The sequence below is a fragment of the Pseudonaja textilis genome, chromosome 2, assembly GCF_049901715.1.
Source record: "Pseudonaja textilis isolate UNSWEBS1 chromosome 2, rPseTex1.2, whole genome shotgun sequence".
Classification (NCBI taxonomy): Eukaryota; Metazoa; Chordata; class Lepidosauria; order Squamata; family Elapidae; genus Pseudonaja; species Pseudonaja textilis.
Window position 1 is genome coordinate 120,198,152 of NC_141991.1, and position 23,795 is coordinate 120,221,946.

General features: G+C 35.5%; 2 protein-coding genes across 3 annotated transcripts in view; one reads left to right on the forward strand and one right to left on the reverse strand.

Moving 5' to 3' along the window:
• Window positions 1-19,799, forward strand: part of SMURF2 (SMAD specific E3 ubiquitin protein ligase 2) — a 72,831-nt gene extending 53,032 nt beyond the window's left edge. For both annotated transcript variants that reach the window (XM_026711067.2, XM_087925081.1), the window contains 10 exons: window positions 523-681; window positions 5,619-5,826; window positions 7,021-7,124; window positions 10,791-10,905; window positions 11,471-11,649; window positions 12,335-12,472; window positions 12,700-12,820; window positions 13,354-13,555; window positions 14,668-14,743; window positions 15,906-19,799. In XM_026711067.2, the coding sequence (XP_026566852.2) occupies window positions 523-681; window positions 5,619-5,826; window positions 7,021-7,124; window positions 10,791-10,905; window positions 11,471-11,649; window positions 12,335-12,472; window positions 12,700-12,820; window positions 13,354-13,555; window positions 14,668-14,743; window positions 15,906-16,005 (1,402 nt within the window). In that variant the 3' untranslated portion in view covers window positions 16,006-19,799. The remainder of the gene's footprint in view (window positions 1-522; window positions 682-5,618; window positions 5,827-7,020; window positions 7,125-10,790; window positions 10,906-11,470; window positions 11,650-12,334; window positions 12,473-12,699; window positions 12,821-13,353; window positions 13,556-14,667; window positions 14,744-15,905) is intronic.
• Window positions 19,800-22,524: 2,725 nt separating this feature from the next.
• Window positions 22,525-23,795, reverse strand: part of CEP95 (centrosomal protein 95) — a 35,235-nt gene continuing 33,964 nt past the window's right edge. The window contains exons 20-22 of the mRNA XM_026711236.2: window positions 23,619-23,765; window positions 23,465-23,536; window positions 22,525-22,903 (exon numbers count right to left, since the gene is read on the reverse strand). Coding sequence (XP_026567021.1) covers window positions 22,724-22,903; window positions 23,465-23,536; window positions 23,619-23,765 — 399 coding nt within the window. The 3' untranslated portion in view covers window positions 22,525-22,723. The remainder of the gene's footprint in view (window positions 22,904-23,464; window positions 23,537-23,618; window positions 23,766-23,795) is intronic.

A 23,795-nucleotide genomic window follows, 5' to 3' on the forward strand; every position in this document is an offset into this window, starting at 1 on the left:
TGTCATTCTTTCTCATGGTTAGTCTACATGGTGGGTTAAAGTCACCTGTGGTACACTGCAAGCTTATATAAACTCTATAGAAAATAAGGTCTGTTTTCAACTTTAGAAAAATCATTTCAAATATCCTTAAAAAATTAAAAAGACTTGTTAAAATCATGACTAAAGATAAAATCAGTGTTAAACCCCTATAGTAAGGGTGGCTTTTAAATACTTACATATTTCTAGTAGGAATTATGCTGATTAAAGGAATATTAATTTATTTATTTTAAAAAAGCAGTATAGCTTTTGTGTGATAACAGCGTTTCCAAGGCACGTGCAGTGCAGTGTCTTTCTAAAGAGTATGTTTTTTTCTTTTACTTTTGTGGACTTACTCCCAGGGACTAGAGATTTCAACTGAAGAGATAATGTTTCTGAAACAATGCATATGCACAGACTTCATGGAATAGTTATGTTACATTTCTGCCTGTTTGGCTCAGAAGCCCTATGCTGAGATATTCCTCGTTTCTATTTGTTTTTTTGCAGGGATCTTAGCAACATCAATTGTGAAGAACTTGGGCCTTTGCCTCCTGGATGGGAAATCCGAAACACAGCCACAGGCAGAGTTTATTTTGTTGATCATAACAACAGGACCACACAGTTTACAGATCCACGACTATCAGCTAACTTGCACCTGGTTCTAAAGTGAGTTAATGTCACTGATGTCACCAATATGTGGCTAATAACATTTAGAGCATTTAAGGTAGTTTTCCAGGAATATCTCTTATGCCTCTTAATTTCTACACGTGCATTTTAGATTAACCTAATCTATAGCAGAATGTTTGATCTGCTGTAGGCATGGATTAGCTTGTGTCATGGAGGCTAATGCTCTAGAAAAGAGCACGTTGAAATTGTGTTCTGTTTGATAAGTCACTGATTTGTAAAGGGGTGTTAGGAATGTTACCATTTTTGTTAATCATTGGTTATATTTTATTTTTAATGCTATGAAAAAAACCATGTTCTGCATTTCTTCTGTTTCTGACAACCAGGTTTCTCCTTAATTTCTTTTGTATCTGTCCAAATTAAAATAGAAAAACCTAAGATATACGAAGCATAGAAAGAATAGAAAGAAAGGAGAAAAGGAAAAAATGAGATTCAGTGTCATTCTCAATTTTGGAAGATTGGTACTTGGCTTAAAGTATAGAATACTAATTTATATATAATATGAGAAAATTTCTCTATGCTGATTGAAATTGGCTCTCTGGTAGTAAAGTATGATTTATATTTTCATGGGTAATTAATCTAGATGGGGATTTTTCAGGAATATCTGATTACATGCTTTCTAAGGAAATTAACATCTTACGTAGTTTTAAATTAAACTCTAAGAGTGTTTTTCTGTTGGTGGAGTTGAAACAGAGGGACCTAAGGAAGCATTTCTAATACAAAAAATTGTTTTTTTTTCTGCACCAGAAATTTTCCAGTTTTGCACCTGCATTTAATACTTCTATTCTTCCCAAGAGCAAAATTTGAGCAGAATTTGCTATTGTCTAGACACAATTATTTATCATTTCAGATCTTCCTAGAATATAGTTTCTGAACTCTAATACCTTTATATCCCAACTTTAAATTTTAACTTATTAGGTATTTAACACCCAATTCAGAAACTATCTTTCTTTACTTTTTTTCTTAACAAAAGCCTCAAAGGTATGACTTAGCTTTATTAATCTGTTTATTGCAGATAAGAATAAAACAGTATACTGGTGGAAGATTTATCCACTTCAATACATTGAAATTAAACTCCTTATATAAGTTCAGGGTTTAAATTCAAGGCTTTTTCCTCCTGTCTTTCCAAGTCAATAAATAGCTATCCATTCTCTTGATGGCCTTGGAAAATACTCTGTATGATCTATACTGAGGTCTGGGAACTGCTGGTTTCTGCTTTGCCAGCTTCATTCTGCAGATGTGGCTAATAGTTGCGTGTTCACTTGAGTCTCTTTTTAAAAAAGTGTTAAAACTGTTTTTCACAGAACAATATTTGGGAATAGGACTCTGGAAGATAACTTTCTTAGTTCGATGAACCCAAAGCAGGTTACAAATTATCTAAAAATGTTTGATTTTTATATACCTGTTTTAAAATGTAATTACAATTTTTTAGACAATCTTTTGCTTTGCGTAGCTGTTCAAATCTGGTTTATCTATTTACTGACCAACATGGTATTACAGCAGATTTCTATCTGGAGCAAATGCCAAGCACTTTCCAAAGACTTAAAAATAGGCATTTTTTGGCTAACGATCAGTATAGAATATAATTTGTGTTTCATGTAGGCTAACAAAAAGGTTTAACAAAATAGGCTTCTTGCAACAGAAAAAACATTCTATTTGTCAGGTTCTAAAATCACAGGTGGTTTTTTTTTTGCACTTCATACTTTATTTTTTCCTTTATGCATACTTTATTTTTTCCTTTATGCATCTGTCTTTCATTATGAAAGGATTTCAGAAATTCAGCTAGCAGTGTCATCAGCAAAAGTATAGTATCTGATTAATTTTATACAGCATTTGTTTCTTTATGATATACGACATAGGATAAATGAAGATATTTTCTTCTCGTGTTTGCACTAAAGAAAACAAGTTAGTTGTTTCTGTATATTGAAAACCAGTTACGAGTGTCTCACCCAATAGGTAATCCATTCCCAAACTCAACTGGAGAGCCTATTTGGTTTGGCATTTAATGCATCTGGCTAGAAACCAGGAGCCTGGGAGTTCTAGTCCTGCCTTAGGCATGAAAGCAATGTGGATGACTTTGGACCAGTCATTCTCTCAGACCAACTCACTTCACAAGGTTGTTGTTGTGGAGAAAGTCAGTCAAATAATTTCAGCAGACAGGGTACAGGAGAAGGGCCTTCTCTGCTGTGGCTCCTGCCCTTTGGAACATCTTATTCCCTGAGGTGATATTGGCTCTTATTCTTCCGACCTTCTGCAAGAGCCTGAAGACCTGGCACTGCCAGATGGCTTGGAACCCTTTGGGGGGAACATCACAGTGAAGGTGGTTGTGAAATAAGAGACAACCCCACCTACACACTCACATCCTGGTTCCTGACCCATCTTTTAAGTATCATTTTACCTGTGATTGTAATTCTATTTTTATTGCTTTAAACATATTTATCTTTTATGATTTTAATGCTGTAAGCCACCCAGAGTTGTTTTGAAACGAAATCAATATAAAATAATAAAATAAGATAAAACAATAAAATAAAATTAAATTAAAAATATAGTATTATTAGGTATGTTTGCCACAGTGAGTTACTTATAAAGGTGGGATAAAGATAAATAAATAAAAATCCAGATTTTTAAAGGCAGGCTAAATGATTCCTGGAGTGGGAACACTCTTCCAAAAGACTGGAGCATTTGACATACCACATTTGCTACCTTTAATTTATTCCTTTAATTTCTACCTTTGATAACCTAAATATATTGACTCCCGAGAACATAAAAAAGCTCATTTTTAAAAAATCTAGTTGAAAGTCTACCTGTTCCTGAGAAATGCTTCATTTTGTTATTCTGCCATTCCATTAAAGCAGATAAGCTTATACATAATCTTATTCTTAAACTGAAGGTAAAATAGAATTGCTTATTATGACTGCTGACAGCAGAAAAGTTGTGGCTGGAAGAACAGAAAATTCTGTCTGCCAGCATGAAGTTTAAAAACAGCAGCCACAATTTTATTACTTGGCAGAAACCGACAACCAGGGGAAGAAAGCATTTGTTGATGATGTCTTGACCTGGCTGCTTCTGGTTTATGTTGGCTGCTGCTTTGTATCCAGGTTGGCAACAGTGGTTTTTGATATTAGTAAGCATGGTTGGCAAACGTCTGTTGACAGTAAACAAGACATCTTGGCTGCCATGGTCAATGCCTGGTACTGAAAATGTCAATTATAAGAGCAACAGCCATCTCTTTGTAACGAACAAGATGCTTTCATCCCTTATGATACTATCTAAACATTCTTATTCCATTAATCAGTGATTACTTAGTTTATAGCAGGGTTCTCATATCATAACGCAGAAAAATCTGAGAATTAAAGAAAGAGAGCTCTAATATGATTCATGCAACTATATTAACCAGATAAGGGTTAAAAAGAAGAAACAAAACTAAATGACTTGCATTCCTATCACAAGCTATCAGTAGTCAAATGGTTCTGTCTGAGGAAATCTAATCCTGACTAGGATTGCACAGTCTTGACCAATTGGCATTAACTTTTATGAATTATGAGTTATTGAGCAATAGATTGACTTCATGATATTCTTTAAATTTTATTAAGTATCCTGAGATGCTAATGAAGATGTGAGCACTTACAACATTATATAACTAATTACAAATAAACAGTAGGTTGGAAATTTGAAAATTTATGTCCACTATTATTATTTGTTCAACCTAACAGTTAATTGAACACATCCCTAAAATTTGCTTTGGTTTATCCACTGATAGATTTATCTGTGAATATATATGATAATAATTAAGATTATATATTAATGGATAAGATCATTCGCAGATGAGCCAACCTTTGAATTTGTAACCAAATGCCACAAAAATGGATAAGCCAGGTGAAAATTATGACACACTAAATTTCAAGTGTTGATTTATCTGCGAGTGGTATATTTTTCTTAATATTTAAAAATTGAGGGTCATCTTATCTATGAATGAACTTATCCACATGTATATTTAAGTCTTTACTGAATTTTTTATCAACCTTTTGATAAACAGTAAATCCATGTTTATGTTCTATTACCTATCAGAATTATTGTGTTCCATCTATATTTGCCTCTCATTTCTCATAAAATTAATGAATTTGATTGACATGGTTGGCTTTGTTTATCATTGGCTTCTGCTAATAATTGGAAGAGGCAATGAATTATGTTTCTCCACATCGTGGCTACTAAGAACTATATTACTTTCACAGTTTCATCTGACATTTCATATAGTCTTTTAAACAATCAGATTTAGACATTTTTCTTAGCAAAACTTTTATTCTGAAATAATGTTCTTTCTACTTAAAATGCTGCAGATTTTGGCATGAGTTTGTAACTATAAAAAATGTCAGAAGGTCCTACCTTGAATATATCATGTTTTCATCCCTTACTGTCTGAACATAGTTTTAAAACATTTTCCTTAATAGCTAGTGAAAATATTCATTTATCTGTGCCAATTGTAAAATTGCCTACATTCCTGTGGTTAAGACAAATTCAGGTACAGTCGATATCATCTTAGCCAAACTCTCTACAAGCATTTTTGTAAATTAACTTTTCAAGAAAAGCAATTAAACTGTATGATGGTATTCTCCTTTTATATTATTTATGTTTGGACACACCTGAAAATCTTGAAAAAAATAGGTCAATTTGAGACATTTTGAGCAGTGTCCATATTGTGATCTATTTATTTTCTTTATAAATAAAGGAGTTGAAATGTTCAGTATTAAAAGAAACAGGAGTATGTACTCTTCCAGGCTCCTTCAGAGAATTTTGATAAAATTGCACACTGAATATTTTCCCACATGTTAGCTCACATGCATTTTATGGAGGCTGTGGAAATGAGATTCACTGGAAGTCTTGGAATCTAGAAAGTCAAAAGTCGCTCTGTTTCTTTTCAGCCGTCAAAATCAACTTAAAGATCAACCACAACAGCAGCAACAAGTTGTTTCTCTGTGCCAACTTTCAGACGAGGCTGAATGTCTTACTGTGCCAAGGTACAAGCGGGATTTAGTACAGAAACTCAAGATTTTGAGACAAGAGCTCTCCCAGCAGCAGCCCCAAGCTGGACACTGCCGTATAGAGGTCTCCAGGGAAGAAATTTTTGAGGTAACGTGAGAACTATAAATTACTGCTGAATTAAAATAAAAGCCAGTGCTTATTATGGTGATCTGGGATTTTGCACTACAAATGGAGGAAAATTCTTAAGGCATTATTGAGCTACAAACCATACAGGTAGTCCTTGGCTTACAGCCATTTCTTTAGTGACTATTCAAGGTTCAATTGGCACAGAAAAAAAGTGACATATGACTATTGTCACACTTATGACCATTGCAGCATCCCTGTGATCAAAATTCAGACGATTGGCAATTGGCATGTATTTATGACAGTTGCAGTGTCCTGGAGTCATGTGATCACCTTTTGCGACCCTCTGACAAGCAACGTCATTAAAGAAGCCAGATTCACTTAATAGCTATGTTACTAACTTAACAACTGCTGTGTTTCACTTAGCAACCCAGGCAAGAAAGTTTAGGTTTTTTAGTTTACTTTATTGTCATTGCACCTCATACAGCAAAATTAAATACCCTTCAGTGTACATTATAACTATGAAAATAAACACAAACACACATCCTTCACATTCTATATATTGAATTGAAAACCCCTGATATTGCAATAATATTTCACTATACAGTAGAATTCAACAGAGCTACTGCCCTGGGATAGAAGCTGTTTTTCAGATTATAATATTAAGAAAGATCATAAAATGGGGCAAAACTCACCTAGCAACAGAACTTTTGGGCTCAATTGTGTCTGTGAGTCAAGGACTACCTGTATTTTGAGATTCAGTAGGGCCTTATGGAGACAGCATCCTTCTAGTAAAGTCTGAAATTAACTTGTTTATTTTCTCTACAGACTTTTTCAGAATTCAGTGATTTTTCTTCAATTGACAGGACATACATTAGAATAAATATGGATAAGACCAAACAACATAATTTTGTAGGGTGGTTTCTGGGGATTTTTCAGGAATTGTGGAAATTATATTAGAAGAGTATAGGTTTCCTATAAAAATATAAAAGATATTTTTTTCCTTAAGTAAACGAGATACTGATCAGAACTTACTGTTTATACTTGAATTTATAAACCTATGCAAGCAGCATCTCTGAACACTAATGGCTCTTTTATTGATCTGATAATTAAGAATATAACTTTACTAATTAAAGCAGTAGTGTAAATTTTATACAGTCTAGTTCAAGTTGAAAACATAGTAAGTATTTGGCTAATAGCTACCTAATGTAATTGCAGGAATCCTATAGACAAGTCATGAAGATGAGACCGAAAGACTTATGGAAGAGATTAATGATAAAATTTCGTGGGGAAGAAGGCCTTGATTATGGAGGTGTTGCCAGGTAAATAATAAATCCAGCTTAAAATATATTTTAAAAATATATGATGATAATTGAACTAACTTTAGATCCTAGTACCTTTGAGAGCAGTATTGGAGGCAATGTTCTGCAATTTTTGGTAAATTTAAATGCAAAGGAGGTCTCCCTTCAAGTTAGTTAGCATACTGGTAGCATTTCATGGGCCAAACCTATCCTTTAATTTGACATCTTTTTAGAGTGCAATATATATAGCATAACAAGGTATTCAGCAGTTCTTAGCTGTGTTCTAGAATGAAGCCTTTTATGCTCATAACCTTTTGACCTCCTTTGAAAGGCCATTGATCTTGGAAAGTTATATGCTCAAAGCTTGCTTTTTACTACCTCAAATTAGGAAGTATGACTAATAAAGAACTGACAAAGGCTAAGAACAGATAAAAATTTAAAGTCAAGCTCAAGTCCTACTCATTTAATAAAAGAGTCCGTATTAATCACAGTACAACAGAAGTTTCCCATTGTATTCTTCTGGAGAGGTTTTTGACTTCCTAGTCCAACCTGCCAAAATTTTTACAAACCTGAGTAGTTCTTGGTAGTCTCTCACCCAAATATTAAGTAACTTTGACTTTCAACTTGACTTTGTCTTTCAACTTTGATTTTGGCCAAGATTGTTTAAGAGTTGGCAAGTTTCTTGAATGTGCTTTTATCCACAATAATTATAACAATTTTAGAGTAGTTATTGCACTGAAATATTTAAGTTTATAAAATATTTAGTGTAAAATTATTTACACTAATAAGGCTCCACCTTGTGGTAATGTTTCATAAAGCAAAGAAGCTTTACCTAACTGCCTGGTTTTCCTTGAAATTGTATTGTTTTAAATACTATATATGATCTAATCCATTATAGGTAAATTCTGGAGTGGGAAAATGAAAAAAAAAGAAACAACAGGAAGGCAAATGGTAGTTCAGGAAAATGGATTCAAAGGGAAAATAATTTTGGATTTATTTATTTAGCGTATGGCAAATGTGTGGACTTTTAGTGGTTCAAATGTTAATGTCCAACCCACCTAGCCATTCAAGGACAAGGTGGTCTATGTTGAAAAAAATCAGACATTGGGCTGATGTAAGCTCTTGATGGACATTCAGACACAAGGTGAAGGATATTTTGTCGAGGAGCACCACAGTCACACTGAGGGGTAGAGATAAGACCCCACTTAAACAATGAGTCCTGGCAGACACCATGTTGGGTACGGATCCTGTTCAGAGTTGACTAATGCTGGTATGGAAGCTCAAAACCTGGCACCTTTTGTGTAAGATCTTCTGTGTAACTGTCTGTATCTGGGTGTTTAGCAGCCCAGTTGGCTTTCCACTGTGTGTGGATGTCAAAGTTGTTAGACAGCTGTTCAGTGAGTGCCAGAGAGGGCTTCCTGGACTTAAGCCTGCCAATTAATAGATGAGGAAGATCAGCGTGCACAGGAAGAAGAGGGTTTCTCATAGTTTTGTTGTACTCCTTCACTAAGGCTTCCTGCCTTCGTAGAGCTGGTGGTGCAGTGTGGCTCAAGATGGGGAGCCAGCGAGTAGGAGTAGATTTTATGCAGTCACTAATAATTTTGGAGACCAACAGCTACAGTTCCAACTATAGCCTTTCCTAGTTTCTTGAACAATTCTCTCATGTACAACTAAAGAAGTGAGGAATGGCTACCCAGGGGTGGTTCTTAATCTTCTGTATTTGCACTGTGCGTAGATATCAACTAGTGCTTTATGAGCCTTGTACTCAGGAGGAGCATATCTTCTTTCTTCCATTCAAATTTAATCCACATATTTCTTTAGTAACATGTTACCTATATTTTAAAAGTAGAATAGGGTGCTTCTAAGTAATGTTTGGCAGTTGCCTTCCAATTCAGTTCATTTTGGCATGAACCTATGGGCAATGAGATCAGAGCCATTAATTACCAAGGGAAACACATTTATTTAGCACTTCGAAATGTGAACTTTTAACATAATAGCAAGTGAGAGCATATTTAAGCATATTTTAGCATGCTGAGGCTGAGTTGAACCATATGCCATGAGACTGTCATAATCAGAATTACATTTCCAGTGAGCAGAAGCAGTAAAAAATGTTTCACGGTAATTTAAATTCCTGAGACATAGTTGTATGTTTTGTGCCCTTAAATTAATATCCTGTATTTTAAATCTAAAAAAGAAATACCCACAGTTCTAACTGGATTAATGATTTGTTTTCTTTTGCCTTCCTTTAAAATTGTACATACAATTTTAAATAGAAAAAAATCAATCAATTTAGCTAAAAAGCTGTTTTTTCTTTTTTCTTCTCTGAATAAATACAATGTTAACCCTTTACTTGTTTGTCTCTTTTTGTGAAATACAAAATAATAAAATACAGCCTGGATCCTAGAATATAACTATATAATTTCTACCAACGTTTTCCTCCCTATGTACTTTCTTACTTTACAGAATACTTCTCTGGAAATACAGCTAGTCCTTGACTTACAGCTGTTCATTTAGTATCATTCAAAGTTACAAAGGCACTGAAAAAAAATATTTATGAACATTTTTTACATGACCATTGCAGACCATTATGATCATTTTTTACATGACCATTCACATGATTGAATTTCAGGCGCTTGGCAACTGGCATGTATTTATGATGGTTGCAGGTGTCCCGGGGTCATGTGATCAGCTTTTGTGTCCCTTCTGACAAGCAGAGTTAACGGGGAAGCCACGTTTGCTTAACAACCGTGGTATAACAACAGCAGTGATTCACTTAATAAGTGTGGCAAAAAAAAAAAGTCCTAAAAGGAGGCAAAATTCATTTAGCAACTGTCTTGCTTAACCACAGAAATGTTGAGTTCAATTCTGGTCATAACTCGAGGACTACCTGTATAAAATGCCAGGGAAAGAACTAAAGCTGCTTCTCTCTTTTCTTGCCACCATAATGCTGCATAGCAGTGGTGGGTTTCAAAGTGGTTTACCACTGGTTTGGTGGGTGTGGCTTGGTGGGCATGCTTTGCACGTGCGCACACATACTTTTTGCATGCACACACGCCAAACACGCACTTTGCGCATGTGCAGAGGCTTTCCTACTCACCTCCTGCAATCCTGCACTCTCCCTGTAACTTCAACAGCTGACACGCACAATTGCTGTGCTGTGCAAAGCAGCTGCACTTCAAAAGCAGGAAATAAAGATCAGTATGGGAGCCGGGTGGGCCCAACTGCAGAGCTTCGGAGAGACTTGGGGCAAACTGTTCTTTGCCAGCTGATCTTCGTTGCTACCAGTACACCAGAACCGGGCTGAACCGGTAGCATACCACCACTGCTGCATAGTCTTTGTCCCATCTCTATGTTCCAAAATTTCATTTTTTGCCCTACCTTCTTCCAAAATTTGACAAAACATCTTGTATAGATTTAAACACTTGTTGGCAGCTATTTTCCCAGGATTTTGCAAGCAATATACCCATAGCATGTATATAGTAACTGAATTGTGCCTTGACACAAATGGAGTATGAAATGATGAAAGCTCAGGCAAGCCAGCAAGATGCTGAATTCAGACATCATAAAGTGTTGTCCTTAAGGCACAATAATAAATAATTGCTGTTTCATCTTCTGGTCATATTATCGCCTTTTGCCTAAGGCTTCATTGAAAGTTGTTTTTTTGTGCAATGCTTGTGTTTTCTTCAGAGAATGGCTGTATTTGCTGTCCCATGAAATGCTGAATCCATATTATGGCCTCTTCCAGTATTCCCGTGATGACATCTATACTTTACAGATAAATCCAGATTCTGCTGTTAATCCGGTATGACAAAATACTTTAAGGCTTATGCTGTATTTGTCCAGCAGGTTTAAATAAATGTGAGCCATTAGATTAAAAAAATGGATGGGCACAAATCTTCTAAAACATTTATGTTGTAAGAAATCATTAGGCTAAATATAAGGATATTATATTATGTGGTGGCGCAGTGGTTATAATGCAGTACTGCAGGCTAATTCTGCGGACTGCTGAGTGCCAGCAGTTTGGCAGTTCGATCCTGACCGGCTCAAGGTTGACTCAGCCTTCCATCCTTCTGAGGTTGGTAAAATGAGGACCCAGATTGTTGGGGGCAATGTGCTTGTTCTGTAGACCGCTTAGAGAGGACTGTAAAGTCTTAAGTGCTATTGCTATTATCTAATCGTAAGATTAGCTAGAAAATGAGTTTTTTAATAAAAATAATTTATATACATTTGGGTGTTTCTTGGTGGAAGTAAAATAAATGCTTTTATTACTCTTATCTTGTGATATTTGACAGAACCTGCTGTATGCTTAGAAATTGTGCTAGAAGAATCTGATTTGATCCTGATTATATACGTTCTTTCAATTCCAGGAACACTTATCCTACTTCCATTTTGTTGGTCGAATCATGGGGATGGCTGTATTTCACGGACATTATATTGATGGTGGCTTTACATTGCCTTTTTATAAACAGCTGCTAGGAAAGCCAATTACATTGGATGACATGGAATTAGTTGACCCAGATCTTCACAACAGCTTAGTATGGATACTGTATGTATTTATCCCTTTAAAATTATACTATTTCTGGAATAGGGGTATATACTGCTCATTTTTATTTAGTGGCTGTTTTGTTAAACCAATTTTAAATTAGGATTATTTAAATTCTTTAAAGTATCCATTCATTGTGTCTTGCAGCTTATTATTTCTTTAGAGATGCTCTGTGGGAAAAATATGCATTTAAGGATGCATTTGAAGCATTTTTTACTTTTCTTATATTCATTAGTGTTCCAAAATTTATCTCATATACTTGAATTTACTACACACTGTATCCCTCCATTAATTCAGTAGTTTCCACACATTATGTGTATCAACCCTAGAAATGAATCTACCACATGCCAGAAATTCATCATCCCTTCGCCTCTAAACTAAACTAAAAATAGGAGAAATAATGTCATTTTAGTTCTGTAAATGTTTGAGAGCTAGTGGGGAGACTGATACCTTTGAAAAATCTAAACTTTGAGTGAAAAGGTTCTTCATATTTCAGAATGTTTTAGAATTTAATTTATTCTTTTATGAGGAAAATTTAGTGAAGAAGAGGAAGCAAATACACTACCTATTTAGATTGATATTGTAGAGAGAGCTCTATGGAAGTAAATATTTGTTATTATTTTGAGACTAAAAATGTATAGTATGCCTAGACATTTACGTTTTAATTATTTTTCCATGTTTTTTTCAGGGAGAATGATATTACAGGAGTTTTAGACCATACATTCTGTGTGGAGCACAATGCATATGGTGAAATTATACAGCACGAACTTAAGCCCAATGGCAAAAGCATTCCTGTCACAGAAGAGAGTAAAAAAGAATACGTCAGGTATTTCAAAGATTTACTTGTTAGTGCTGTTCTGTCCAGAGAGAATTGTTTTATATATATATAAATTAATAAGGTGCGTTTAGCATCTAAATGTTTTGAATTCCTTTTTTAAAATGATATTTTTATTGCCTTCTCCCTACATCTTAGAACAGTTATTTTGGGTGACAGAATCTGCAGTTTGTGGACAGAAAAAAAATTAAAGTGATAATTGTATTTTTTTTTTACAGGTTGTATGTAAACTGGCGATTTTTAAGAGGAATTGAAGCTCAGTTCCTGGCTCTGCAGAAGGGTTTTAATGAAGTAATTCCACAGCATCTGCTGAAGACATTTGATGAGAAGGAACTAGAGGTTAGTATGTTAATTATCAATGTTTTTCTTCTATATGAGATGTCTGGGAATTTTTCCTCCTTTCTGGTGCATTTGCAACAAAAATCACGCAGACACATAGAATATATAGAATCTCAGATAAACACAAGAGAGGCACAAACTTGTGCTTTGTAAATGTGGCCAGTAATCAGAGCTGAAGATGACCAGCTCGTATCGTCACATGAGATGTTTGTAGAAGTCCTGTCTTTCCCCATTGTAAACCAGATTTGCCGAGTATGAAAAGATGGAAACACCTGTAACATTGTCCCCTTTATGAGTTTCATCATTCTTGTTCTGTTCTATTCTGTTCTGCCAGCATTCCTGCCTTCAGGATTGGGGCGAAAAAATGCCTTCAGTCATCAAATCTGAAACTGATTACCATTTCATAATGGTTTGATAAGGCACTTATTATTAAAAGTTAAACAGTATCTTCGTTCCCTGTCCCTGAGGTCTAGTAGTTTCTGATTTTACACGTAGTTCATGCCATTGATCTTTGCATCTACAATTCTCAACAGCTCATCATTTGTGGCCTTGGGAAAATAGATGTTAATGACTGGAAGGCCAACACAAGGTTAAAACATTGCACCCCAGATAGCAACATTGTCAAGTGGTTCTGGAAAGCTGTGGAGCTCTTTGATGAAGAGAGGAGGGCTCGATTACTACAGTTTGTGACTGGATCATCCAGAGTGCCTCTTCAGGGTTTCAAAGCATTACAAGGTAAAAACAATAATTTCTATGATCCCCTCAAGTCCAGTTTACTGACACAAACATTATCCTTTCCAAGGTAGTGTTTCATAACAGAATTTGCAAAACAGATTTTTGATTAAATACCTGAACTGAAATATGTTGCAGCTGGGTACAGGTTTAATCATATTTGAAGGGGCCATGGCTACTTAAGCCCTATTCTTTTCAGTGCATAAACCTGCGTGTGGTTCAATTTAATTTATCAATTTGCTTCATTCATTCATCCAAACAAACGTTGGCATTATTCTGTGCATCTAGTTTAATCCTAGTTGTCGCAGTCATAATTCCCATTATTTTGCAGAGTATCAAACTCGCATCTCAGATTTTCTTTATTTCCATGGGCAGAGTGGGACCCACATCCTGCATGCTGTGGCACACAGCATATAACTTGAATTTTATAAACATTTGGGTGCTAGTTACTAGTTCACGAAGGACATACCTTTAGACACAGTGTATGTTTCTCGAGTTGTTTTACACATTATTTGAAATATAACTTTGATTTGCATAATTAGTGCTAGTCTAAGTGTACAGTGTAAAGTCTTAGATCAATCTTAATGCAATAGATCTGGGGAAGAAAGAACTTCCTCAATAAGATATACTGTGCACATGTATATCTTATATTGGCATGTGCTTGCTTTCCTTGTACAGTATAACAGTGTTTGCTTCATTGGCTTGTAGTATGTTCTTTGATTAATGCCGTGTAATACAGGTAGTCCTCATAATCATTCATTTAGTGACTATTCAGAGTTATAAAGGTACTGAAAAAAGTGACTTAGGACCATTTTTCACGCTACTGTTTCAGCATCCCCATGGTCATGTGATCAAAATTTGGATGCTTGGCAACTGGCATATATTTATGACAGTTGCACTATCCCAGGGTCATGTGATCCCCATTTGTAACCTTCCCATCTAAGTTTCAACAAGCAAAGTCAATGGAGGAAGCTGGATTCACATAATGACCATGATATTTGGGGCAAAACTCACTTAACGACTGCCTTATTTAGCAATGGAAATTTTGGGCTCAATTGTGGTCGTAAGTTGAGGGCTGCCTATATTGAACAGTATTGTCTTTGATGCAATTGCAGGTGCTGCTGGCCCAAGATTGTTTACCATTCACCAGATTGATGCCAGCACAAATAATCTGCCAAAAGCTCATACTTGGTAAGTCAGGAGCTATTCTCTGTTATCCTTTTTCTTTATTGAAGTTATGCAACTAATTAGAGATATGGTTGTTACTGCTTCAGCTCCAAAAACACGATTAATCTGGTTCAATATATATGCATTTATATATATGGTTTTTGCTGGAAATATTGTGATATAAAATGAAAGAGTATCCATGTTTATAAGTTGTATGTGTGCTTTTTCAGTTCTATCACTCAATTAACAATCCGATAAAAATCTCAAAAATCAGAGAAAGATGGACACCACAGTCAATTGAGATAGGTCAATTCTGTGGTGGTACAATAATTTTCCAAATGATGTCAAACTTCAATTCCAGAATCTCTCACCAGTGGTCATGGTCATTTGGATTTTGTGGAATTGTAATTCAGCAATGCCAGGAGGGGCAACCCTACAAGACCCAGGTTTTTTTTGTTGATTCCATCAAAATGAGTTTTCACTTGAAATTAAAGCTTTAACATGCTCCTATTTTGCTGTTACTACTAGTTGTTCTTTGTGCCGAGGGTTTCTCAACTACAGGTAGTCCTTGACTTACAACAGTTCGTTTAGTGATTATTCAAAGTTGCAATGGCACTGAAAAAAAAGTGCTTTGTCCAAGAGTCATATGAGCCTCTTTTGCAACTTTTTAAGAAGCAGAATCAATGGGGAAGCCAGATTCACTTAACAACCATGTTACTAATTTAACAACTGCAATGATTCACTTAACAAATGTGGGGGGGAAAGTTGTAAAATGTGGGGGAAAGTAACTTTAACGCATTTCTCACTTAACATAAATGTTGGGCTTAATTGTGGTCATAAGTTAAGGACTGCCTGTATTAATGCAATCGGTGTGTCACATTGTGGTAAGCAATTTTTTCAGCCGTGTTTGTAACTTTGTAAAGCAATACCTTATTTTTAAAATATTTTTGAAAATTTCTAGATAGATAACCAGTTTTATTTACGTTGTTCAGATATCTATCTTCTGCTAGTTCCTAGCAGGTCTAGTTCCTATCCCATAGAACAGTCCTTGGGGGACCTGTGTTCTTATAACAATAACACACCATTAAAATATGTAGCTCACCTTCATTAATCAGTATTTAGTTGCATTGCTTATTTGAATCATCGTTATAAGTTGAAATGTTTCTTCTTTGTTGTTTGCTTGCAGCTTCAATCGGATAGACATTCCTCCTTACGAAAGCTATGAGAAGCTCTATGAAAAGCTGCTAACCGCCATTGAAGAAACATGTGGGTTTGCCGTGGAATGATCTTTAGCAGATCTGCATGGAACTGAATTAATATTCCAAGCAGAAAATCCTTTCCTCAGCCATGATACAATAAATGCTTGAAATATAGGAAACTTCCCCCCCCACACACACCTTTTTTTTTTCTACTAGAGGACAATATGAGGGAAAGGACCATTTTTGGAATTCTTCATTCAAGAAAATGTTCTGTGGCTCCTGCCAAGGAATAATTCAGCTGCTATTAAAAACTAGTATCTTGAACATGCAGAATGCTGACTTTTCCTTCATTTCAACAGTTAAGCAGTATTCTCTTTGAAAGACGACTACTATTTTTGTAAAAGGTGATCTGATCTGTTTGCTTACCTGATTTCTACTATCAGAGGTCCAAGGGACAGCTCTTGATACAAGCCACATTCCAGCTGACTTATATAAATGTGATTCTGAATAGCACCTGTACTTGCTATTTTTTTAAATAAAGTATTTTGATTATTCTAACTTTTGCATAAAATTGGCTAAACGAATCACAAACCTTTTAAAGTAAGGCTACTTCACAGTATAAACTGTATTTTCTTATACAGTGCAATGATTTTATTCTGCGTTATAAGCTCAATTTCAGTGGTCCTGTGTCAGGATTTTTATATTTCTCAAGCATGAATTATAAGGTTTTGGTCTTTTTCTTCAGTCAGATTTCTCTAGCAGAATCTTATCTGAATTAAATTGCACTGCATTTGGTACAGTACTTTGTGGTAAATGTGGAAAGCCCTTTTTAAAAATGTAGGCATTCAGCATTTTTTAAATGAGCATTTTTTGTAAAAAGTCAATACTTGAGGTGTTTTTTTAAAAAAATTGCTTTCCATTTTAAATGGAACTGCTGCATTTTAGACTCCTTAAATATATATGGATGATATCATTAGCCTTCATAGATCATCAGTTGATTGTTCAAAACACTCTGTGGATGTCAAATCAACCAAAGCTTTTACGTTCAGATACAACCAACCTGCACTGTATATTAGTTGTTGCTCAATAATCTGATCCAGATAAAATTGCCTTTACTTTGAACTGCTTGTAGTCAATGAGTTGTGGTAGTGGCGAATAAGGGGCGGGGAACCCACAATATCGTTGATTCAGCTATAAAATGCTGATGTGCTGTAATGTGCTCTGTTTAGCAGCTGGCTCAGATACATAGGAAATTATTTGCCTTTGTTTTAATGCAAGTATATGTGGAATGCTTAAAAAACAAAAGGCATCTTCTAATACTGGTGACTTATTTACATTTGAACACGGTCCTTAATTGTTAAGATGTGCATTTGTTGAAGATGGCTCACATTTAAAAGCTTTCCGTGTAAATTCCGTGTGGCTGCTATGACAAGAACAACAGATGGCATAAAAATTGCTGAATGTCATAATCAGTATCAGCAATGGTTAATGCTAGTATTTTCCATATGTCCTACTTACCTATGTGACAGATTAAAGTAGAGCTTGCATGTGTTGAACTAGCCCTCATTCAGCAATGCTGTGAACTTAACAGTTCAGCTGCTTACCTTAACACAATCAAGAGACAGTAAACAATGCAATGCATGCTCTAAGAACTAATTGTAGGCCACCACTTGTTTATTATTATTATACTGATAAGAGTGCCAATTACACTCTGGAAACTGCATAGCTTTGCTGGTCGAACTTTAAGAAAATGTTTTAAAAGAAAAGGCAAGGGCAAAGCATGTTCACTGTATAGTGTTTCTTTTCTGACTTGGTCCAAATGCTGATCCTGGAGTCCAGCAGACTTGTATGGCAATTGCCACTCCCATCAGGCGCATATTGCATTTTGAGGAAAAAATATAGTTTTCATTTAACTGTTCTTGAAAGAATTTCATGGTACCTTTGTTTATGCAAAAAGGAAGAAATTTTGGGATAAGAAGCAATTGCACAAATTAGACTATTGTAGTATAGGAGTTGGTGATGATAGATGGTCTATTTATGATTCCTAGTTGAACAGAACCAATTCAGTTTCTGGTAGATTAGATTACTGTTTATGGGCTCTACAGCATTAGTTATTCAAAGCCTGCTACCGAGGAATGTGCTTAGTTCCAGAGTAGGGAGTTGGTTGCCCTTCAGATGTTTTGGATTTCACCTCCTAGAGTCCAGTCAGCACCATTAGTGATTGGTTGCTACAAAATATCTGTCGAGCACCAGTTTATCCACTCCCAATAAAATGAATTTGAAGCTGATAGGAGCAAGCCTGTATTCCCAGTTAGGATATCTTTTTATACCTGTCTGAAATTTTTTTTCCCCCACTTCACATCGTCTCTGGGATATTCTCTATCTTTTTCAGCTGATCTTTCAGGTTTCAGGAATAGCATTGATTTATTTTCTAGATGTTGAATGAAGAACTTATGGAGCCTTGGTGAGCACCTCTGAAGGTGGATTTTCCTGCCTTTTATAATTGACCATTGAGGTCTTTTCTTTTGTATGTACACAAGCTTCTTAGGAGCTTCTTGGATAAATAGATAAATCCATAGATTTATCTATTTAGCAGTAATAGCCTTGTCTTGTCTTGTTTAAGATACCTCCATTTTGAATAGGATGAAACCTAGCAATCTTAAGAGTGGAAACTGAGAGCAGAAAGAATTTGTTGACAGTGAAGAAAATGGGGTGTTAAGTTTGGGAAAGGCAAATCCAACCTGGTCTCATTCCAAAGCTTGTTTTTGAACAGTGACTGCATTGTTGCTCTACTTTAAATTGTGTTCAGAGAACCTTTTATTACAGCACTAGTCTAATTCTCTATGTATTAGGCAAAATTAAACTATAACCGCATCTTGCTTTGACCAACACTGAGCAGACGAATGCAAATAGAATTCTCAGGTCTCCTGAGTGCCTTTTTATCTGCATAAAAACCATTAAAAGCTTTAAAGCACACAACTTACCGGAAGCTCTTCTCAATCCATCTGTTGCAGCTGTATAGCCATGCTTCTTTTCCCAGTGCTAAATAGGATGCTGGACCTTTGGATTTTTACCCTAGGTTTAAATGTGAATATTTATTTCCAGTGCACCCCTTTTCCCATAGGATTTCTTCATCAATTCTGAACGTGGATTGAATAGTTAAGAGAGATGCCACCTCACATGCTTGCTTTTCAGGAATGAATGTGTTAATATGAATAGTGACAATTTGCCAGGATTCTGTGATTAAGCACTCAGACGCATTTTCAAGTTTAATTTCTAGGTGTAAAGTTTCGCAATGGTGCTTTGTACAGTATGTATTCTATTTTTTGCACATAGGTTCAGTTTCTCCAAACTGATTTTTATTTTTACCAAACTTTTGTGTTTGTACTAGAGTCCAGAGCACACAGATTTTTTTTTTAATTTTTTTTTATTCTGCAACACTATATCTGTTAAACCTGTGGTGCAGTTAAACTGGCTGCATTAATGGAAGGAACTTGTGCTTTTAAATCACATTTGTAATGTAACATGACATCATTGCTACAAATTCTGAACTGCACTATATAATTAACAGGTTCAATTTGTACTTAAGACATACTGTTTATTTAGAAGATTTCTGACTGCCAAATCCTAAAAGTTTTGTTCTGCTAAAACAAACCTATATTTGGTATACTTCCTTCTGCCACAAACTGACACATTTTTCAGTTCCATTTCTATTGTATTTATTGCAGAATGTGTTTAGCATTGATATTGTATTTTCACCAATCTGTTACATGAGCTTTAACAATACATCTGTATAATTTTTTTTGAGTATGTACCCATGCAGAAATTGAGCAATAAAATTGAATGCTGTTTGCACTGTCACAGCATCAAAGGTTTTAAAAGTTGTTTGCTTTTTTACTTTTAAATAAAATAAGTGATCTTAGTAGTTTTTAAAAAATCATATAAGTCCTGCAGAAATTGAGCAATAAAATTGAAAATTGTTTTTCTTTTTAAATAAAGTAGTGATTTTCTTAGTAGTTTTAAGAAATCAGAAATCCTGGATAGGAACAAGGCTAACCTTGGAGGCATCATTCCACTGTTCATTGGCTGATGTCAACTTTGATTTTTTATGTCAAATATTTACATTTGTAATTTTTTTAAGGAGAGAATGCAGTCTTCAAGCTTTTCCGCTACGTTGCTGTTTTAGCTGTCACTTTTAAATACCCTGTTGAAATCAAATTCTGCTGTTTGCCGAAACTAAGGAGAAAGGGGAGATATTTTTCACTATATTCCTAGACATAATATGTGTTCCTATTTTCAAGATTTTTCTTTCTACGTGTCTTGGCATTGTATGACTCAAGAGTTATTACACAAAATATTAGTTATTTGTACTATTCAAATTGTTGTGTCCAGCACAACAGTAAAAGTGTGGAAGAACAGTTATCGCTTTGCTGTAATGTTCATGATCAGCTCTTTCCAAATATGGAAGTTGAGATGTTACAATAGCAATACTTTATATGTAAAATATAACCTGAGGTATTTTTAATAATAAAAAATAAAAAATTTAGATTTAGATTTTCAGCAGCAAAAGTTTCTGGTGCCCCTTTTGCAAATACAAGAAATTTAATTGTACATTTGGCCTTGATATAGCAAAATGTATTTATTTGATTTATAAGATCACCCAACCTAGCACTGATTCCGGATAACATATTAAATTAAATGCAATATCTTAAAATAAAAACTAACCATAATACACCTAACTATGAGGAAGAAAAACATACTTGCCAAACTATACAATATACACTAAATGGGCAAACCACCAGTCTATCCCAGAGCTAAGGCTTCAATGATTGTGAAAAGGCTTGTGGAATTGAGTGGTTTGAACTTCTGGGGAGACGCTATTCAAGAGAACAGTTGCTGTGACAGAGATGGGACACTTTGGGTCCCATCAGATGGTACTGGTTAATAAATGGATAGCATTTGAAGCATGCCAGTTCTGTCACATGATGGGAGAGCAGTGGTCCCTCAGCCACACCCTATGCTGCAGTTTTGCTGGTGATAACTGGTATTTTGAATTGAAACCAGCTCACTGGCAACGGTTAGCAGAAGTGGGAATAATAACCATACAAAGAGAGACTATAATTGATCATGCTGCTGCAGTCTGGATTAACTGTAGCTTCGACATGGACTTCAAATACAGCCTTACATTGAACTCACGGAAAACTGGGAAGAAAACACTCCAGGAAATGGTGCAATTGGAGCATCAGATAAGCCGTACTTTCCTGACCACAGCTGCTGCCTTCATATCAAGTAGGAGTCATGCACTTAAGATAGCAATAGCAATAACACTTACACTTATATACTGTTTCGTGTTCTTTACAGCCCTCTCTAAGCAGTTAACAGAGTCAACCTCTTGCCCCCAACAATCTGGGTCCTCATTTTATCCACCTCAGAAGGATGGAAGGCTGAGTCAGCCTTGAGTATGATCCTCAATTGGGCACCAGCTGTTTAAGGAAGTATAACCTGATGCATAATTAGATGGAGAACCTCCAGTACCAGTATAACCATGAAGCCATAGCAACTTGATCTTGCCAGGATTAAACTGAAGCCTGTGCCTCTTCATCCAGATCCAAATAACCTTTGGGCACAAAGAACAAGGTATCTGGTTGAATAGTATCAGCATACTGCTACTACTTGACTCCAGATCAATGCATGTCCTCAACCAGTGGGTTTTGCATAGCTGTCCTACAGGAGAGGTGAGTGTCAAGCTTTGAGGCACTCCACAAACTGGTGGATTTGGGTTGGACCTCCACATCAGTCAACATTGACTGTGATTTGCCACAGAGAAAGAAGCACTGCAGCATCGTTTCCCACTCTGAGACTACATCTCAGTTAATAGATGAGCAAGCGAAGTGTTTCTCCTGTAGAACGTACCTAAACCCAGCTCTTACAGCTGGCCTACTTTTAGTTTCACTATATAAAGATTTATCTCCAATGGGTAGGAAAAACTATATTAAAAGTTTTTCTAACATTTTTTGCCTAGGAAAGAAGATGCAGTCATATAAAAGCATAGCTCTGCAGAGAAGAACTTTTCCCAACATTAGGTAAATAATATTTATAACAGATCGCAATTATCCATTAGTATCTCGTGAAATAAATATAAGAGTCCCTGGAGATACTTCCTCTAATAAAGTGTATGAGATACAATACTCATAAAACGTTATATAGTAGAAAAATTCTCAAACAAGCAACTAACTATGTGTTTCAATAGAAAACCAAAAGACAGGCTGAAACAACAAGACTGGCATTTAAGACATGGTTAGGGAATATATCTTGAATGACTTCAAAATTAATTGCACCTTACAGAATTGGTGGCTAGCTAATACTTTATATATATATAATTAAGAACATTTGGTAAATTAGACAAGGGCCAGATGATAGGAGAAGAGCAAATACCCATCTTCAAAACGGAGGGGGAAAAATACAGCAAACTATGACCAGTCAGGCAGTTTGACAGCGATACCTGGGAAGATTCAAGTGTCATAATCTACAATTTGGTTTTTTTTAACATTACGCCAATCTCGTGATAGCAATTTACAGGAGCAAAATAAAATTTGGCCACCGAAGTTACACTCAGAGATAGTTGAATTTTGATTATAAAGAAACTAATCTTTATTGACAAAGTCTTTAAAACCATTCGTTTTGAAAATATCAGTTTTCATAACATCAACATAATCTTGGTCTTCGGCCAGTTAACTAAACCACTAATTTTATATTTTTGATTCCGGTCGCCTTGAAAAAAGCCACATAGATACGATACAAGCCTTTAAAGAAACAGATAGTTCTTGCTGCACTGAAAAGAAGCCACCAAGAGTCTGGATTTCAGCCGATCAGCTTCTAGTTCTCGGAAAAACAAATCATCATCATCATGTGTGATCATGTCCTGCAGCTCTTTAATTTCTTTCTCCAGCTTGGATCTCAGTTCACGTTTCACTTTATTTAATGTCTGAAAAGAAAGCATTAGGATTATGTTGAGCCATCTGTCAATTCATTTATAGTTCTAAATCTTTGCAGGGAAAGTGTGCGTAGTTGTCTGGCTGAGCAAAATACTTCAAAAAGAAGTTGGGCCATTTATTTATTATAGTTTTAATCATAACTAAATCTATGTTATAATTTCCTAACGGGGAAATTATTACATAGATTTAATTATGATTAAAACTATAATAAATAAATGGCCCAACTTCTTTTTGAAGTATTTTGCTCAGCCAGACAACTTAGACTTATATACCATTCACCATGCTTTACAGCCCTCCCTAAGAAGGTTATAGAGGCAGCATATTGCCCCTAACAATCTTATTTTTACCACCTTGGAAGAATGGAAGGCTGAGTCAACCTTGAGCCAGTCAGGACTGAACTCCTGGCAGTGGGCAGAATCAGTTTGTAATACTGCATTCTAATCATTGCACCACCATAGCTCTTGTGTACAAATTCAACTACAACATTTGGGAGTCCTCTTCAAAGCGCTGAGGAAAGAATGTGCATTTCCTCTCTATGGGAGAAGACTTACCTGGGTATGTACTCGCTCTCTGGTTTGGATATCTCGACGTTCTTCTGAAACAGCTTCGGCCAGCATTGCAAACTAAAAGAAAGAAAAAGAAAAATTAATAATGGACTGCGAGAGATTTTAAGCACCATCTTTATGATATCAGGAGCAAACCTACCTGATCTTTGTAATAGTTTTCCATGGATTGCAGTTCATCTTGATACTGCTTCTTTTGTTCAGCACGTTTTTCCTTGGCATATGACCTCAACTCAAGAAATCTTTGTTTCTGAATTTCCAAAGCTTCTTCAAACAGTTGTTTAAATATCTACCAAAATGACATTTCGTTAACAAGCAT